Genomic DNA, 18,770 nt, shown 5'->3' with positions numbered 1-18,770 from the left:
ATATATTTAAAGTGTTCAAATTGCAGTTTCAGTGCAAGTCAGTTGAAACGATCTTAAGTTGGCGTGACGTTGAAGTCGTGCGACCCTGCTGCTGCACTGGCTTGTAGTTCGTTTATAGCATAACGTTAGCATTTCGCTTTTGGCGACTAGATTTATGATTAAAAAATTATAAAAGTAGGGTTGACATGTGGAGATTATCCGGCTGAACAAAACGTGATCCCTCTCTTAAATGTGTGTCAACCACAGACCTTATTTCGAGCTATTTTCCAAAATACTATGGAGAATTTGCATTGGTTTTTCATGAAGGAACCGAAGAAGTTTACTTCCGGGTTTTACGACGAGTCACTGCGGTTCTCTATTGTAAATACAGATGAGATACTTTGAATTTTAGCACAAAATACAAGTAAACCTATAGGAAATAATTACATTAATTTTCAATATTTGCCATTGAATTTATTGTAATCTTTCAATTCATTTATTGTTTACTGAGGTGATAACTATTTCATAATTTGTGTGTAACTTTAATTTCTGTGTAAATGTGTTACTTTTACTGTAGTTTTCAAATGGCTGTGTATAGTGCTGTCTTGAGCATTTTCAGGTATTGTCACAAAGATCTGACTTTTTTGCATTGGAAAACACTAAGTGTCATAATGAAAACATGGCAAAGCCACTAGTGTTGTTATGCTTGCGAACGTTTCGTTCAATATGAACTAATCTTTTATCTTGTACATTATTCTGTGGTTTTGAGTTATTTCCCCATCCAATGATAAATGCTTTCCCTATGTCCAGCCCAGACAGGTTCAGGGCAAGTCCAGCTGGTCAGTTCAGGGAGAGAGCCAGACCAGATCAGGCAGCCCAAAGACTGCACCACCTGAGAGGGAAAAGGCTGTAGAGAGTGAGGAGTATGTCAGCCCAAAGACAGGATCACCTGAGAGGGAAAAGCCTGGAGAGAGTGAGGAGTGTGTCAGCCCAAAGACAGGATCACTCGAGAGAGGGAAACAGCTGTTGAGAGCTATGAGTGTGCCAGTCAAATAACTGATTTTTTTTCACAACCTGATCAGACAAATCTCCAATCATTTTTAAATGACCATCCTCAGCAAAAAAGTAGCAATCCAGTGGTGCAGAAAGTGTTCTGCAGCAGAGACGGCACCAGTAGAAGGTGGCTGACGTACTGTCCAGAGCGTCACATGCTGTATTGTTTCATCTGCATGGCATTCGGTAAGAGAACTGATAGCAGTCTGTTCATCAGTGGGATGTCAGATTGGAGGCATATACACCAGCGCACAGAGGAGCATGAGAGAAGCAGTGGACACAGAAACTGTGCTGAAGCTTACCTCTTGAAATCCGCCAGTGCTGATATCAGCAGTGTGTTTGGTGGCAGTCAGATGTCGGCGCACAGAGAGCAGGTCAGAAAGAGACGGCAGGTTTTGGAGCGCATCATAGATGTCATCAAGGTTCTTGGGAAGAGGGGGCTTGCATACAGGAGGTCAGAAAATGAGGCAGCATATACTCTGGAAGACCACACTGTTCATCATGGTAATTTCTTGGAACTCATACTTCTACTGGGGAAGTATGATTTCTGTTTAAAAGAGCACCTGGACAGCTGCATTGAGAACAGCAGAAAGTTCCATTTGTCTGGTGGCACGAGAGGCAGAGCCTCCCTTGTAACTTTACTCTCCAAAACCACAGTCAACTAGGGTGACCACCCGTCCCGCGTAGCGCGTGCACGCACAGCGTTTGAACCCCAATTCATGCGTCCCGCAAATTGAGACCATGTCACGCATAATCAATGCTTGCTCAAAAAAGAATTGCTCGCTCTAGCTTCTTGAGCTCTTGGCAGCCAAACTAGCATTACTTGAGACTAGTTCAGCACGCTACAGTTGCCACACCCACCCCCCAGTATAACTGCTGACTAGGTTGTCAAATTTTGCGTCGTCGTCATGACAGCAAACGGCCGCACGCGCGGCGACAGACGCTGTGCAAAAGACTTCCGGCGGAAATGAAGTGCATTTGTGTAGGGTTATGCCGCGCTACCCGTGGTTTTGTCGCGTGAACTTGTCTATAGAAAATGGCGTCTGAAGCACCAGTAAGTAAAAAGAGAAGGTGTGGGTACAGGAAAGAGTGGGAGAGGGAATATGTGTGGCTGAAGGCTGTTGAGGGGGATAGTGAGAGGGTTTTCTGTGACATTTGCAAAACGTCCTTCTCAATCGGACATGGAGGCGAATACGATGTCAAACGACACAGACTGACTGACACACACAAGATAAATGTCCAACAAAAAGAGACATCGAAATCTATGGATGCTTTCCTCCGACCCAAAAACGACTGTCTAGCTGACAAAGTCACTGCTGCAGAGGTGACGAGTGTGTATCACACTGTCCAACACGCTACATCATATCGAGCAGGAGATTGTGGCATAAAGCTAGCCCCAACGATTTATCCGGACTCGGACATTGCCAAGAGGATGGCCTGTGGTCGGACGAAGGCAGAAGCTATTGTCACTGATGTGCTTGCCCCTGCCTCTGTCGAAGATTGTTTCAAAGTCCTCAAAAGACCACTACATGAGCAACGAGAGGCAACAACTAAAGGTACATTTAAAGTTATGTTCATGGATGTAATATTGTGTTAGCTATTTATCTGACGTTAGCTAACTGATGTCTAATCATATTGATATTCTTCTACTATGTTAAAAGTCAACGTTTCCTTCACTTCAATGAAATTAAATAGCATCAGTAGCCAACGCAAACATAAAGGCTAAAGGCTCTTCCGTGCCTTTGTGAAACCAGGCTCTGTGTACCTTATATGATTTCACAAAAAAAAGCAACTATGATTTTTGAAAAGATGTAGGCCTAAATAATTGTATAGATTATATTTATATAAAATCAATAATGATCAAAACAGTAAAGTAGTGTCTTGTATTTTTGTAATAATCAGTTTTTAGAGAATCTCTCTCAAGTTCACCCCATCTGTGTGTGTCTCCACAGCCCACACGCCATTCTTCTCAGTGGCTTCAGATGCCTCCAATCATGGGACCACCAAGCTCTTCCCACTGTCAGTGCGTTACTGGACGCCAGACTTGGGAGTACAGACGAAGGTCATTGATTTCTATGATGACAGTGATGAAACATCTTACGCGATCCACAACCAGATAGTCACCAAGCTGGAGGAAAACGGACTGGGACTAGACATGATATCTGCGTATAGTGCTGACAATGCTAGTGTGAATTATGGGAGATACAACTCTGTCTTCCAGAAACTGAAAGAGAACAACAGTTCTATTTTGAAGGCAAACTGTGTGGCCCACATCGTTCACAACAGTGCAAAACACGCAGGAGATCGGCTAAATATCGACATAGAAAATGTTGTCAACAAGACCTTTAGCCACTTCTCCTCATCTGCCAAACGCGTTGAGGAACTTAAGTCAGTTCACACCTTTGTGGAGATAGAGTACCAGTCCCTGCTTAGACATGTGCCCACAAGATGGCTGAGCCTGTGGCCTGCAGTGAAGAGGCTTCATGACTGCTGGGCTCCTATCAAGGCCTATTTTCTCTCATTGGGAGAGGAAAAGTGCCCAAAGTCACTATGGCGGCTGTTCAGGGATGACCAGGATGGTGAGGGCAACCCCCTTGAATTACAGGTAATTATTTTGAATTGCATTCAACAGGGATAAGAGAAATTATGATAATGCAAAGAGTGATCATTGACTCATCTTACTTCTTTTAGGTTTACCTGTCCTTCCTCAGCAATGCGCTGAAGATTTTCCACGACACTGTGCTGGTGCTGGAGCGAGAAGATGGGACTGTCTGTGAGCTCTACGATATGATGTTCACCCTAAAAACCAAGCTACAGCAACGACAGAGTGATGGTTTCTTTGGGGCCCAGACGGGTGTACTCTTCCAGGAGTTTCCAGACAGGCAGGCAGCTGTGCTCAGAGAGGATATGTGCAACTTCTACCAGTCCTCTCTCACTTACCTGGAGCAGCGCTATGACTTCTCAGACTCCAACTACCAGAAGAAAGTGGCTAGCCTGGCACTACAGAAGAGCCCATTCAACTTCACCCATCTCTGTGAAGCTGTAGAAGTCCTGCAGCTAAGCAAGCAATTGGACATGGATGCACTATATGATGAGTATTGTGTTGTTCTGCCACACCAACAGGCCATTGTGCAGTCAGAAGCTTCAGTCGTTGAGAAGTGGGCCACCTTACTCAAGCACACACACACACCAAACATGACAGCATTAGCTTCTTTCCTCTTGAGTGTACCAATCACCAATGCTTCAGTGGAGAGGGTCTTTTCACTGATGACAGGATGCTGGACAGACACAAGGAACAGATGTTCGGTAAACCTCATCAAGTCAGAAATCCAGGTGAAGAGCAACTTCACATTCAGTTGCAAGGACTTCTACTCTTATGTAGTGAAAGAGAAGGCTCTCCTCAATGCTGTACGCTCCAACAAGAAATACAAGTTCAAGAAGAAACCTGAAGAAAACTAGTTAATATCCCATTTCTCTAAGATGTAGTTTGATTGATTTTGAACATTGGTGGACTGTTTACAGGGTTGCAAATTTACCATTTTTAGGTTACAGTTGCCTTTTAGGTGAAAATGTCATTGTTCTGCATAGGATTTTATGTTGGCAACTTTTTGCATTGTTGTCACCTTGTGATGTTGATGGGTTCGCACTCCTGTGTCTATACTGAAAAAACATTTGGAACCTTCTCATGAATGTTGCTTGAAGTGAATAAATTGCTTAAGTTAAATAGCATTTGCCAATTCATTGTTCAAAATGTTATGAATCTTTATTTAGAAAGAAATACACATTGGTGGCCTATTGATGGACATACATCAGATATTACACATGTCTAGTGGAATAGGGCACTATTAATGTACTATGTAAGATGGTATGTGCTAGAAATAGGTAAACCACTTCCGCGCCGGGCAGTGTCCCACATTGTCCCTCAGAAACATACCCCTTGTCCCCCCTTGGGCTTCTTAGCAGGTGGTCACCCTACAGTCAACTCAGTGATAGATGCAATTCACCATCTGATTCAAGAAAACATCTCCAGTGATATCAAGAAAGCAGGAATGTTTTCAGTGCAGCTGGACACAACACAGGACATCACCTCTCAGGATCAATGCTCTATAATTATGAGGTATGTTACTGATGTTGTTCATCAGAGGCTTGTTGCAGTGCTGAAGTGCAGTTCATCCACTGGACAGGCCTTTGTCAACATGCTGTCAGAAGTTCTAGACAAAATGGGCCTCAGCAAGACCATGTGCATTGGAAATGCGACTGATAGGGCATCAAACATGCAAGGCCAATACAAAGGATTCTCCTCACTATTGTCTGCACAATCTCCAAACCAGGTGCATGTATGGTGCTACGTACATGTACTAAATCTGGTGCTTGCAAACACAACCCAGATTGTTATTGAGAGTGGGTCCCTGTTTGCGCTCCTCAATGGCATTGCGGTATTCATCAAAGAGTCATATAAAAGGATGAATGTGTGGGAAGAGTCAGGCCGAAACAAGAGACGTAGACGCCTTGCTCCTATTGGCGAGACACGCTGGTGGGCCAAGCATGAGGCCCTGAAGAAGGTGTTTGGCTCCTTTGGAAAACCGGAAGATGGTCTGTACGTTGATGTGCTGTTGACATTATCAGCTATACAGAAACAGGCAACAGTGAAACCATGTATCCGTGTCATGGCCAGAGGATATGCAGAGTCATTGCTCAAGTATGAGACGATCTTGACGGCTCAAATCTTCCTCCGCATATTTGAACATACCTCTCCATTGTCTAAATACCTTCAGACGGCAGGATTGGACATCCTCTCTGCTCACAGAATAGTGGCATCGACACAGGATATGCTGAAAAGCTTGGGAAGAGATTTTGAATCTGTAAAAAAAGCAGCAGACACATTTGTCAACCGGACAAACACAGAAATCCAAGAGAGAGATGACACGGACATTGAAGTGGAGGCCACACTGCCACAAAAGAGGAGGAGGATGAAGAAAGTCTTGCCTGGAGAGATGGCTCAGGATGAGACTCTGGATGATGCAGAAAAATCCTATGAGGTGAATGTGCATAACCGGATCATGGACACAGCAATTGAAGCCATTCATAGGCGCTTTTTAACACACGGCAATCTATATGCTGACTTGGCATGTCTGGATCCCAGAAACTTCCCTCAGCTCTGCACCAGTGCTCTTCCCCAGTCTGCCCTTCAAGACTTAAGCAAGTGCTTGCAAGGATTTGACAGCAAGGCAACCAAGGAAAATATGCAGGCCGAGTCGAAAAGCTTTGCACTCCAGTGGAACAGGCTGAAGGCATCCCCATTGGCAGAGTACAAAGCAAGAACAGTAGAAGATGGATCAGGTGGTGAGGAGGACAACACAGAAGAGGTTGAGATAACTCCCATAAGCTGTTGCTCCTGCAAAGAATGCCCTCTGTGCTGCTACCAGATACTTCGCCGTTTCAACATGCTAACAGATCCATACCCTGTCCTAGGCCTTGCTTATAAATACCTGCTTACATTATCCCTCACACAGGTGGCTTGTGAGCGCACATTTTCAATTTTGAAGTTTATTAAAAACAGACTCAGAAGCACCCTCTCATCTGATAAATTGGAGGCATTTATGTTGATGGCCACAGAGAAAGACATCCTCATGTCCTTGGACTCTGACTCTGTGATAGACAGACTTGCAGAGAAGAGTGAGCTGCTTAAAAAGCTGCTCCACTGATAAGGCGACAAATATTTAATATTATTGTTATTATCACACATCACACATTATGGATGTAGTAATTCATTATTTGTCATTTTAATGATGCTTTTCAGAAGTTGTATTGTGCTTATGTGTTGATCCTTAATGGTGGGATCATGTACACTAAATTATCAATTATTCTCCATTACAGGTTGTTCTGATATATTTGAGGAGTCGTTCTCCCTCTGTTCTATACGTGGACTTGTTCTCTCATTTGGGACCACTGTTAGAATTTGGTAAGTTAATCATGTATTTTTTTATGTTGTATAAATTCATACTTCATCATTTTAAAAAAGTTTTGAAAGAAACACACATCCCAAAGGTTTTCAACTCTAGGTGCAGGACAGAGGAAACATTTTATTTATTTTTCAGACTTAATAATGTATCCAATTCTCTCTCAGGTTGACCACTTGACATGTGAGAGCTTGAGGTGTTGTTCCCCCTCCGTCCATGTTCGAGGACTTGCTCTCTCTCTGCCTCCACTCTCTACCTTCACTGCACCAAAGTTTGGCTGTTGAGTCTCCTCTAGTATGTTGAGTTTATCATTTTTTATGTTTTATGAAATCATACTTAATTTGTGATGATTAGAGACTTAATAATGTATCCAATTCCCTCTCAGGTTGACCACTTGACATGTGAGAGCTTGAGGAGTTGTTCCCCCTCCGTCCATTTTCAAGGATTTGCTCCCTTACTGCCTCCACTTCACCACTTTTTGGTCTATGATTTGTTGAGTATGTCATGTGTCTTATAATGTTATATGAATTCATACTTGATTTGTGATGATGAGAGACTTAATAATGTTTCCATGTCTCTTTTAGGTTGACCACCCTATATATGAGAGCCTAAGGAGTTGTTTTCCCTCTGTCCCCTTTTGAGGACCTGCTTTGTCTCCTCCATCATTCACTGTGCCACTTTTGGGTTCCTGAGCTTATTTCATGTGGTGAGAGGAATGCAATATGTGTATGTTTAAAGGTTTATGTGAAGAAACCTACTATATGTGTGATAAAATGACAATTGGGAATTCATAAATGTCTCTTTATATTCTCTGCTACCATTATCTCCTGTCAAACAGGTTTTCCTGACCTGCTAGAAGTTCTTCTATGATGCTTGAGTCATCCATCATATCTGAGAGCTTCGTCTTGACTTGTGAGTTTATTATGCAACTTGTTTTGGCTCAGATTGAAACAAAAGGTTTGATTATGATTATTTCCTGGTTGAAGATTTTCATATTGATGGTTTTAATTTCAAACATCTGCATATCTTTTAAGTACAATTAACAGTTATGCAGGTAGGCCTTAGGGCTCTTTTGAGACTTAAGTCATCCTTCATTACAGATACATTTGTTCACTAAGTGTCACTACGTCACAAAAAGGCTACATGGCTACATATATTTGTCAGTACACAGATACTGAGTACAAGTTCTGTTTGCTGTTTCTTGCAGGTCACGAATTTGGTGAGGAGTGGAGCTGGCTGGCTGCGGACGAGGAAGTATAGAGCAATACATACTTGTGCACATACACGTATATGAGAATGCATATCTATTCAGACCTGTAACCCATGTCTTAGACTTTTCACACAGCTATATATATATTTTTTTTTTTCCAATTCTCTATTTATGGTTTCATAATGAGTGAGTGAGTTTCAGCTCTAATGCTGCTACTGTCTGTAATATGTTTCTATTTAGATTATTTTGATATTTTTTTGTTATTATTGTCCGAGTCTGGTTTGAACTAATACTGGGCTTACACCAAAAGATTTTCACAGTCACAGACTAAAAACTGAAAGGGTAGCATAAGGGTTCTTCCCGTTAGTCTCGTCCCACCCCTAGTCATGACATAACTTCTGTTGTGATTTGACACTATAATGAATAAAGATTGATTGATATAGCTGTCAATTTTAGTCCTTGAGTTCATAGTTAAGTGCATTATTTGTTAACTGCTATCAAGCAATATAACTCTCCTTTGTTGTATGTATGAGAGAAGATGCCGCAAGATTAGTGGACTTCTATGTAGTGTCCGCTGATAATGTAGTGGGCTGGTCTGGACCGAAAATGCCAGGGCTGAATTTTTGTCCCAGTCCACCCCTGTATGAAGGTGTGTCGCGGAAATAATCTTTTGAATAATTTGTGACAAAACCGTTCTAAACACTCAGAGAGTCCTTTAGCTCACCTGAGCCCCTCAGTCTGACAGGAGAGGACCCTCCTCCAGCTTGTTGTGGAAACAGCTCCTTATGTCCGTTAGTCCAGCTAGCTAACCAGATGCTAACATCACGGTCCCCGCTAGCACCGGTCCCTCTCTCTCGCTCTCTCCCTCTCTCCCACTCTCCCTCCCTCCCTCCCTCTCTCCCTCTCTCTATCACACTAAATGCGCTGTTGCACACACACAGAGCCGAGCTTGAATGACACAAGCACACGTGTATTTCCATTCAACTCTCTGATTGGTCTGGTGTCTTGCCTCTGTTGCGTTCACTGAACATGGGAAATTACAGTCCTGCCGTCGTCTCTTGTGTCATGATGAGGTTCATGTAAAGCACGGTTAATGTATTATATTATTGAGGTGTCTCAAATATACGTCAATCAAGTGGCACCTGCTAACGGGGTGGTGGATGATAGGTTTACATCTAAAAACGTATTTTTCAAACATTATTATTTTTATTTTATTTTTCTTTCTTTTGTTACCTTTTTTTGTAACTGTTAAGCCTGTTTACATGTTCATTTATCTAAATTAATTTGCCATTAAAATGAGTCAGGTCATGCAGTACAAGTTGATTAACAACAAAGTCTTACAGTGTGGTAGAACTGGATTTTTGGCATCAGATCAATATTTTAACGGCAATTAAATGTTGAAATGTGAAACCAAAAGAGAAAAGAACTCAAGCTGAGACACAGCTCCTCAGTCCGGTTCAGAGAACCGGTCTGAGTAGATTCTAGGTTTCCATTAACAGTTATAAAATACCTCTCATTGTGTGGTTCATTCAGACTAGTGATAATAATGCACTGCCTCTCCCGATGAAACCTGAGGTGAAAGGTCAGGGTCAGAACAGAATCTCTGGAGCAGGAAGATATCCAACTCAGCTTCTATATCCTCCAAAAAGATAATTTCAAGACGTAATATGTCAAAACACCAACAATGTATTTTGGTGTAGCATATTTCCATGGCTTCAGGGTCCCAGAATGTCATTGTGTTCTAGTCATTTGCTAAAGGAATACTTCACCTAAAAGCAATATATATTTGAACCAAGCTCTCTATGGTCTTGGAATTGCGTTTTATACAATAATAATAGTAATAATAATAATACATGGGATTTATATAGCGCTTTTCCTAATGCTCAAAGACGCTTTACATAACATAATGGAATGGCGTCTTGAAGAGCAAAGCTACGGTGGCCGACAGGTGCAAATTCTCTAAAGTTGACCAACTGTCACTGGAAACGTACCTGAAATGTATGTTTTATGGCTTATTTTTACAATGTGATTGCATGATTTCTTCAAATATTATTGCAGATCTGCTGTATGTAGCTAACTTAGTCAATTCAAATAAACTGATCAAACCTATCCAACTATGAAACCGGCTAACTCTGCGAGAGTGACAGTTGGCCAACTTTATAATCCATGAACATAAACAATGTTTTGGGCTGTTGTAACGCATTTGCCCGTGTTGGCCAGAGTAGAATGGAATGCCGTTTAGTAGAGCACAACAGCTAAAAAATGAAAGACTATCAGTGCAAACAGAGTTAGAGAGAGTTCAACCATCAAAAAGGTAATGAAAATCCTCAAATCCTTTTTTTCTCTTTTTCTTCGCCTTAATAATGTGTGGATTGTTAGTTATTTAATGTTTTTAAGTGTTCATTTTCTTATTTATGCCATGTTACCAAGTCATCTCTTAAAATGCAAATTTAAAAAAAACTATGAAACCGGCTAACTCTGCGAGAGTGACAGTTGGCCAATTTTATAATCCCTGAACATAAACAATGTTTTGGGCTGTTGTAACGCATTTGCCCGTGTTGGCCAGAGTAGAATGGAATGCCGTTTAGTAGAGCACAACAGCTAAAAAATGAAAGACTATCAGTGCAAACAGAGTTAGAGAGAGTTCAACCATCAAAAAGGTAATGCAAATCCTCAAATCCTTTTTTTTTCTTTTTCTTCTCCTTAATAATGTGTGGATTGTTAGTTATTTAATGTTTTTAAGTGTTAATTTTCGAATTTTTGCCATGTTACCAAGTCATCTCTTAAAATGCAAATAAAAAAGAAATGAAATCCGTAAAAACACTCACAAATCACACTTTTCATCATGTAGAGAAGCTTTGTTTAGAAATAGTATTGCAAAAGTATAGTTTTTTTTCGTTGTCCATGAGCCCACAAATCGATAGAAGGATTGGGAACTTTTCCGAGACATTATAAGGCGCAGGGTGGTGAGCGCTATTTACAATTCATTTATTTGTTTTATTTTGGGTGAACAATTCCTTTATATTGTTCATAACAAACTTTCAGACGGACACAACTTTGTCTATACACTCTCTACACTACACAAGTGTATACTCCACTCATGATTGTGCAGACTGAATGAATGAGTGAGCCAGCTGGAATGTGTCCAGATAAAGCTCCCTCTGACCTCCAGTCCTCCTCCGCTCCGCCTCTGGTTGTCTCAATGAATCATAAAGGGTTTGTGGATAACATGAGCAGCAGCATGGGAGGAAACACTGCAGCATTACACTGTGACGCTCTGAGTTTCTCTCTCCCTTCCTCCTCCTCCACCACAATGTTAAATAATGACTGTTATCTCGAGACATTCTGATGAGCTATTTTAAACACAGACGCTGTAGTAATGTGGGTTTTTTGGAGCAAAGGTGGATCACATGATATCATTTGAAATGAATCTGGAAATAACAGATATATGTATAAGTCCTGACTAATGTTTTTATTATGGTTTTGGAATGCATGATTTTTACTATCCCCTTCACTCTTAAAAATATTGTAATACGGCCCGTTTAAGAAAACACATTAGATGATTCTGTGTAAGCATTAATGAAGACTATTGGTCCTGTCGTAAACAAATTCAGTCTTTTGTGTAAAGAACAGAAATGGGAACGTGAAGTTTGGGTCAGACTACAGCCAGCTGGACTCAGTTCATCTGTTAAATAATCTGATGTCCTAACCTCAGAGTCTGCAGGTTTTTGTACCAAACACAACATAATGGATGATTTCCGCCCGACAGAGGAGGAACTGAGCTGCATTTTTTCTCCACCAAAGCTAACAAAACAGTTTGTTCTTCTGTCATCGTAAAGATTGGTCGTTTGATCAAACCTTAGTTTGGACCAGACCAGAATCTTCTTCCAAAAAGTTTAAAGTGGAAAAAATCCTGCTGTGTGAATATGTGAATTAATAGAATATCACTTTCTATCTACAGAACAATGTAACTATTACATTATTTGCTATAAGAAAGCTTTCCAAAAAAAAAATCTATATTTATTTTTGGGTATGAAAAATGTCTTATATTCTATTCCACAAAAATGGATCTAAACAACATGTTAAGTTGACTAAACACTTAAATGTAATTTAAGTCAGAGCCAGTCGTGTCTCTTAGATGGCAGTCAGTCGGTACACTTGTCCATGTTTCGGATTGGTCATACTGTATGTTGCTAACTTCGCCACTTTCATGTGAACGCACATGTAGCCGGACTGAGAAACTCTGGGTTGAGTTGATAACCAGCGTCGTAGGACCACTTAGTGAGATCACGTTTGTTAGGGTTAGGTAAGCCAGATAACACAAAGAACCAGGGTACCCAAATTAATTCAGCGTCCATTTCAACTTGTACATTTTATCAATTATTATGTCTGTGTGTCTAGCTAGCTTGATGGGCTTTTATATAGCTTTTTCTCTCAATTTAACATTATCTGCAGCATTTTACTCTGCAAGCTGTTCAACGGCCTTATTAAGGCTTTTGAATGGATCAACTACAAGGTTGCCCTCCCAGTCGAAGTAACACAGTGCAGTGCCATAACGGCTGCCCTACATGGTAGAAGAATCTCTACATGCTACTGCCCTTCTTTGTTTAGTTTTTTCCACTATACCCTTTAGACATAAAATCCATCAGTGAAGAGCCAAATGCCACCAGCATGACCTTCTGGAAGATCATTTGGCTCATGTTATGTGAGGCTTTAAGACTTTTTAATATGAGGATGAGAAGGGTTAAACTGATGATGACGATCATGTTTACATTCCCTAGAGGTCACAGCTGCTCTCAAAGCCACATTTGGCAAAGTTAATATTAAACGAAAAGCTCCTCTGGTTCCTGCTGCAGTCCACAATTATTATCAGCTGAAGATGACCCGCATGAGTTTTTTTTATTTGTGTCTTAATGCTGTTGTTTTTTGGCCACTTGCCTTGACCCACTTTCCTAGAAGAATTCATGTTTTGCATTTTGAACTATATTTGTCAGTTGAATTAAATCATGATGTGTAGTTTTTCGCATTGCATCTGATTTGAATAATTCCTGAATTATGTTTTGTCCCATGCTGACTAATATTTTAAAAATATATTTATTGATGTTTAGCACTTTGGTCAACTTTGTTTTTTTGTGTGCTATAGAAATAAATGTGGATTGGATTGGAAAATAGTGAGCTATTGGAAGAGTTCAACCTGTGTTTTGACCTTTGCCTGTATTTTCCAGATTTAAATTTAGCCTAACCTACTGCTTTGTTTGCCTGCCTGGATTGCTGTACACGTATTGTTTTTGTTAGTAAAGACTTTGTTTTTTGACCTGCCCCGTGAGCTGCATGATTGGGGTTTTGTCCTTGAGTGTCCTTGAGCCATGACTTGTGATAAACGCGTACTTGGTCTTATCTGCATTTAAAACCAGTCAGTGATAGCGCAGTGATAATTAGAATGCATCAAAGTCAACACATAAGTCAAATAATGGAGATTGAAGTATATATTAGGAAGAACTATGTTTATAAACAGCAGTGGACCAAGGATAGAACCCTGGGGCACCCCATTTCTGATAGTGAGAAGGCCTAACTGAGTACCTTCAACAAAAGTTCCCTCTGTGACGTAATAGTGTTAATTCATCAAGACTTATTAACTCTACATTTTGGTGTATAGGATTTGATGATTTACACTGGCGAAAACCTTTGAGCTTAACAAAATAGTTTTTTTTAGAAGAGAAGACAATTTTATCAATTAGTATTGTAAATCACCTAACTTACAAAATGTAAAACTATTTTGAAATCTTGTATTTTTTTTCTCATTTATTTATACAATCATTATATTTGAAATGCTAGTTTAGCAGCCAGCACATAACCTTTACCTACTTAAATGTTTCAGACAGATATCAATATTGTAAGGGCCGAAAAAATAAACAGAACATTTAACCGTCTTGTTTTAATGACGTGTTGTATTATAATATTTATATTATATTTATAACGATTCAGACAAGTTTAGTCATGTATACTGTGTTGTAACACTCAGACATCGAGATCAGCAGGATGAACTTCATTGTGAAGACAAATCAAACTATGTGTAACGCTGGGCTTTTACCATGATATCACCTTTAGCAGTGACATCACTTCCTCTACTGTATAGAAATACTACTCTCCATGATACTGAATTTGTTTCAGGGCAACACATTCAATAAAGCTTTTAATTAAAATACAAAAATAAACTAATCTGATTACAACACAAACATTCAGTTCTGGTTTTATTGAAGGTGATCTTGGTTGGGTTACAATATTAGTCCAACTTGAAAAATGTCAACAACCAATGGATGGAACACCATGAAATATGAACAACTATTCTTGTCCCCCAGAGGTTGAATCCTACCGGCTTTGATGATTGCCTGACGTTTCCTCTTTTAGATTGATCACGTTGAAATGTGGTTCAGACATTCATGTTGCTCTCTGGATGAATTGTATTGACATTGGTGATCAAGTAATTAATTGTATCTCGCACCATCATAAGAATGAAACACTCTTAGATAAAGGGCATGCACATAACATTTAAAGTACACATTTGTAATAAAACTTATTACAATTTGCAAAGTATTAATTTGGGTAGAAGTAGCGTGGGAGAAGCTCAGAGGTAAAATTATATAATGCACAGAGTTACAGACAGATTCTTGTTACAGTATTCAAATTGTCATACTAAGAAGGCAGCCAGTAATAATAAAAAATGTAACTAGGAACATATTGCAGATAAGCTTTATTGCACAGCTGTGGTGTCATAGTTGTTGTTGTTGTGTGTGTGTGTGGGGGGGGGGGGGGGGGTCTACCAGGAGCTGTGGTGGTAGATTCTGACTGCTGCAGGAGAAAGGACCTGCGGTATCTCTCCATGTAACACCCCGAGTGCAGCCTGTCACTGAAAGAGCTGAGTGCATACATGGTGTCCTGGGGGAGCATGTTGTCCAGCAGGGGCAAGGTCAACATTTGAATGTGTTTTGTGGCTAAATACCTCCAGAACTAATGCAATCCCATTAGCCTCTGCTGTTCTTTGTGTTTATTGCCAATCTTAGCATGCTAACATGCTAAACTAAGATGTGAACATGGTGAACACCTTATTAAACATCAACATGTTAAAATGGTTCAATGTAATCACTGTAGCATACTGACATTAGCATTAATGGCGAAGTTTTTTTAAAGAAACTAAATTACAACAAAAATGTAGGTTATAATAAAAACTAATTCGGTTATTTCCAAAAATAAAATGCCTATCCAATCATCAAAAACAGTCATTATTATTTAATTGTTATTTGTGTTCTTATCCTTAATTTGTTTGATGCAGCCTCATGATTGTAAATGTACTTTTTTTTTAAAGCTAATAATAAAAAAGATGTATTTGTAAAGCACTTTTCATACACCAGGCACAGCTTAAAGTGCTTTCAAACATGACACACATCACAAATTAAGACAGAAAACAAGAAAATTCACAAAAAAACTTTTTTGTTGATTTACATTATTGAAAGCCTTTGAGCTTGACATTATAGTTTTTTCTGAGAAGACAATTTGATCAATTAGTAAATCACCAAGCTTGTAATTCTAACAGTGTTATACTTTTTTTTTTAAAAAGCCTTAAATACTTGTATGTTGTTTCTCATGTATTTATACAATAATTCAATTTTAAATGCTAATATCCTTTACTTATTTAAATGTTTCAGATATATATCAAGATTGGAAGCAGTCTTTCTTGCCTATGTCCATTACACTTCTCAACACTCACATGTAATGTAATATACATTTAAATGTTGGTCATGTGCGTCTGTGTATTGTGTACTGCATGTGCCAACGGTGTATGAGTGATAATATTTTAATATATTTTCATTTTAACTATGTTTGTATATGTACATGTATGTGGAACTGCAGGACGGAGTCCAGAAGAAATGTCCTTACGTGGGCAATAAAGCATATTGTATCGTATAAAGGCCAAAAAATTAATAAAACAATTTAAACATCTTGTTTTAGTGACCTGTTGTATTTTAATAATTCACTCGTTAATAATAATAACATGATTCATGATTGTTTGATAATGTGTACAGTGTTGTAACACTCAGAGGTCGAGAGATCAGCAGGATGAACTTCACTGTGAAGAATTATCAAACAACAGCCTACCACTGTGTGTGTGTGTGTGCGTGCGTGCGTGCGTGCGTGTGTGCGTGCGTGCGTGTGTGTGTGTGTGTGTGTGCGTGCGTGTGTACCCCCTCTAATTGCCATCTTTGTTTTAGTGTACACAGTGCAGAGGCCTCTTGCGTCACTATAGGGGAATGCTGTCAACAGGGGATACATGAGAAACTTTAGAGAGGAAGTGACGTCACGTGTCGGATGATGAAACATGTATTTTAAGGAGAAGAATAAAAAAACGGGTAACACCTCTCTCTGCAGGAGGATTTCATCTGCTCGTGGAAAAACAGAAGAAGAACAGAGAGGAAGGAGACCATCTGGAATGAATGTAAGACTAAGTTATGAAAAGGAAAGAAAATAAAGAAACGTTCAGGTTTTCAAAAATAAAACAATGATGTAAAAAGCTAAAGACTTCTGCGTCATAACTTAAATGCTAAAAAGGAAAAGAGTTAGAGAGTTCCTGCAGCTTTGAAACTGAATGAGTTTAATTTGAAACTCTGCTGCCCTCTGCTGGCTCAAACACACACACACACACACACACACACACACACACACACCCCCCCCCCCCCCACACACACACACACACACACACACACACACACACACACACACACACACACACAAGCTTTTATGGAGAATATGGGACTTCACATCCAAACTTTACTATTATTTTGTCAGGCTTGCGTGACTTGTACTGTGTTTAAGTTGGTCATTTATATTTCTGTCATCTAAAGCAGTGGTTCCCAACCTGGGGGGCGCGCCCCAAAGATCGCAGGGAGGGCGCCAGGTCTCAGATTATTTGAGGCCAAATATCATATTTAGACTTTCTTTTTCTTCTTTTTTTTTTTACATAATTGTAACGCAATACATGATTGTCACTAAAAGCCATGTCTCTACATTACAATAAAATATACAAAATAATTGATTAATTAATTTGAATAAAAATTCAAGTTAGCAACTATTATAGGCATAAAAAGAGAGAAATGTATAATTCTTTCTTTAATAGAAATGTTTCTTCTGGATAAGCGCATTTTTAAAACATAGTCAATTGGATTATTTGTCACAGTTGCTTCGATTAGATCGGTCTCCTCCATTTTGTAGATTACTTACGACTTTTGAATCCACATAAACACATCGGCAAAATCCGGCTTACTTTGAGCATGTGTTTTAAACAGTTTAATCCCTTTTTGAATTGTTTCCACTTGCACCGTCCTTTAATTTCTTCATACAGCGGGAATCCAAATGAATTAATCCTGAGTCCAACAACCATCAAAGTCACTCCAATAGTGCTCCTTATTTACACTTTCATCCTCCTTTAACAAAATACTTCACATTCATCCAGTTTGTGACAGAAGTTGTAGCATTTTTGAGACTTTCAAACTTTAATTACGTACTGCCCCAGGAGAAACAAGAATATTTGTTGCGTACTAAACCTCCTCAGCAAAGGACCCCATCGATTCCTCTGTATCAACGTGGGATTCGGGGCAGAATTGTTCCTTCTTCTCTGCCCCCATCCGATAAATAAACTGTTTGGCAAACTGTTTGGCAAAAAAGTGTTTTATCCTTGTGCTGACTCCTTTCAAGCACAGTTCAGATCCACACCAGATTCTCCTTCTCAGGGTGTTTCTGTTTCAGAGGATGAGTCCTGCAGCTGAAGTTACGGGCTGCATGAGACCTCTTCTCCCACAGAGAAGCTCCTCTTCATCGTACTGCTTGTTGCGTATCATAGGAATAAAATGACCATCCAGCCAAACTACACATATTTGAAGCTTTGGCTTTGCAGCCAGGTGTTTTTATTTACTTCAAGGACTGTATGTATGGCTGTGTATGTCTGTTTGCTAAAGAGACATTATCAAAGGACTTTGAAGTTCCAAACAATTCAAAACATCGAGGTCAAGCTGGGTCAAGATCATACATCTGTTTACCTCAAAGACACATGAAACAGCACAAATGAAAAACAAAACGCCATGAGAGCACACTTAGTCCTGTCTCATTCTCACACACAATCACTCACACACACACAAAGTATAAGGAGGTTTAATATGTATACGAGTGTGTATGAGTTTGGGAATGAGGGAGTGAGAGAAAAAGAGAGAGAGAGAAAGAAAGATATGAGGCGAAAACTGCGACTTGCTGTAAACCAAATCTACTGTATATTGTTGTCTCTGTACACACACACTGTACATCCAGACACACACACACACACACACACACACACACACACACACACACACACACACACACACACACACACACACACACACACACACACACACACACACACACACACACACACACACACACACACACACACACACACACACACACACACACACACACACATTTCTCAGCTGATACCACTCTTCCACATCCATACCAACACACCTACATCATATCAGTTGCAT

General features: G+C 39.8%; 1 protein-coding gene and 1 long non-coding RNA gene across 2 annotated transcripts; both read left to right on the top strand.

Annotated features, from left to right (window-relative positions):
- The first annotated feature begins 3,576 nt into the window (after positions 1-3,576).
- LOC307043013 (uncharacterized protein) lies at positions 3,577-5,142 on the top strand. The gene is made up of 2 exons (XM_079687191.1): positions 3,577-3,611; positions 3,724-5,142. The coding sequence occupies exons 1-2, from the start codon at positions 3,600-3,602 to the stop codon at positions 4,489-4,491; spliced, it is 780 nt and encodes a 259-aa protein (XP_079543317.1). The 5' UTR covers positions 3,577-3,599; the 3' UTR covers positions 4,492-5,142.
- An 817-nt stretch (positions 5,143-5,959) lies between these two features.
- LOC307043014 lies at positions 5,960-7,690 on the top strand. Its single transcript, XR_013809257.1, has 3 exons — positions 5,960-6,994; positions 7,378-7,489; positions 7,577-7,690. It is a non-coding gene; the product is annotated as an uncharacterized lncRNA (long non-coding RNA).
- Positions 7,691-18,770: the final 11,080 nt, after the last annotated feature.

The sequence above is a fragment of the Notothenia rossii genome (genome assembly GCF_949606895.1).
Source record: "Notothenia rossii genome assembly, chromosome: 6".
Taxonomy (NCBI): domain Eukaryota; kingdom Metazoa; phylum Chordata; class Actinopteri; order Perciformes; family Nototheniidae; genus Notothenia; species Notothenia rossii.
Note: the sequence above shows the minus strand (reverse complement) of the source record. Positions and strands in the feature narration are given on the sequence as shown.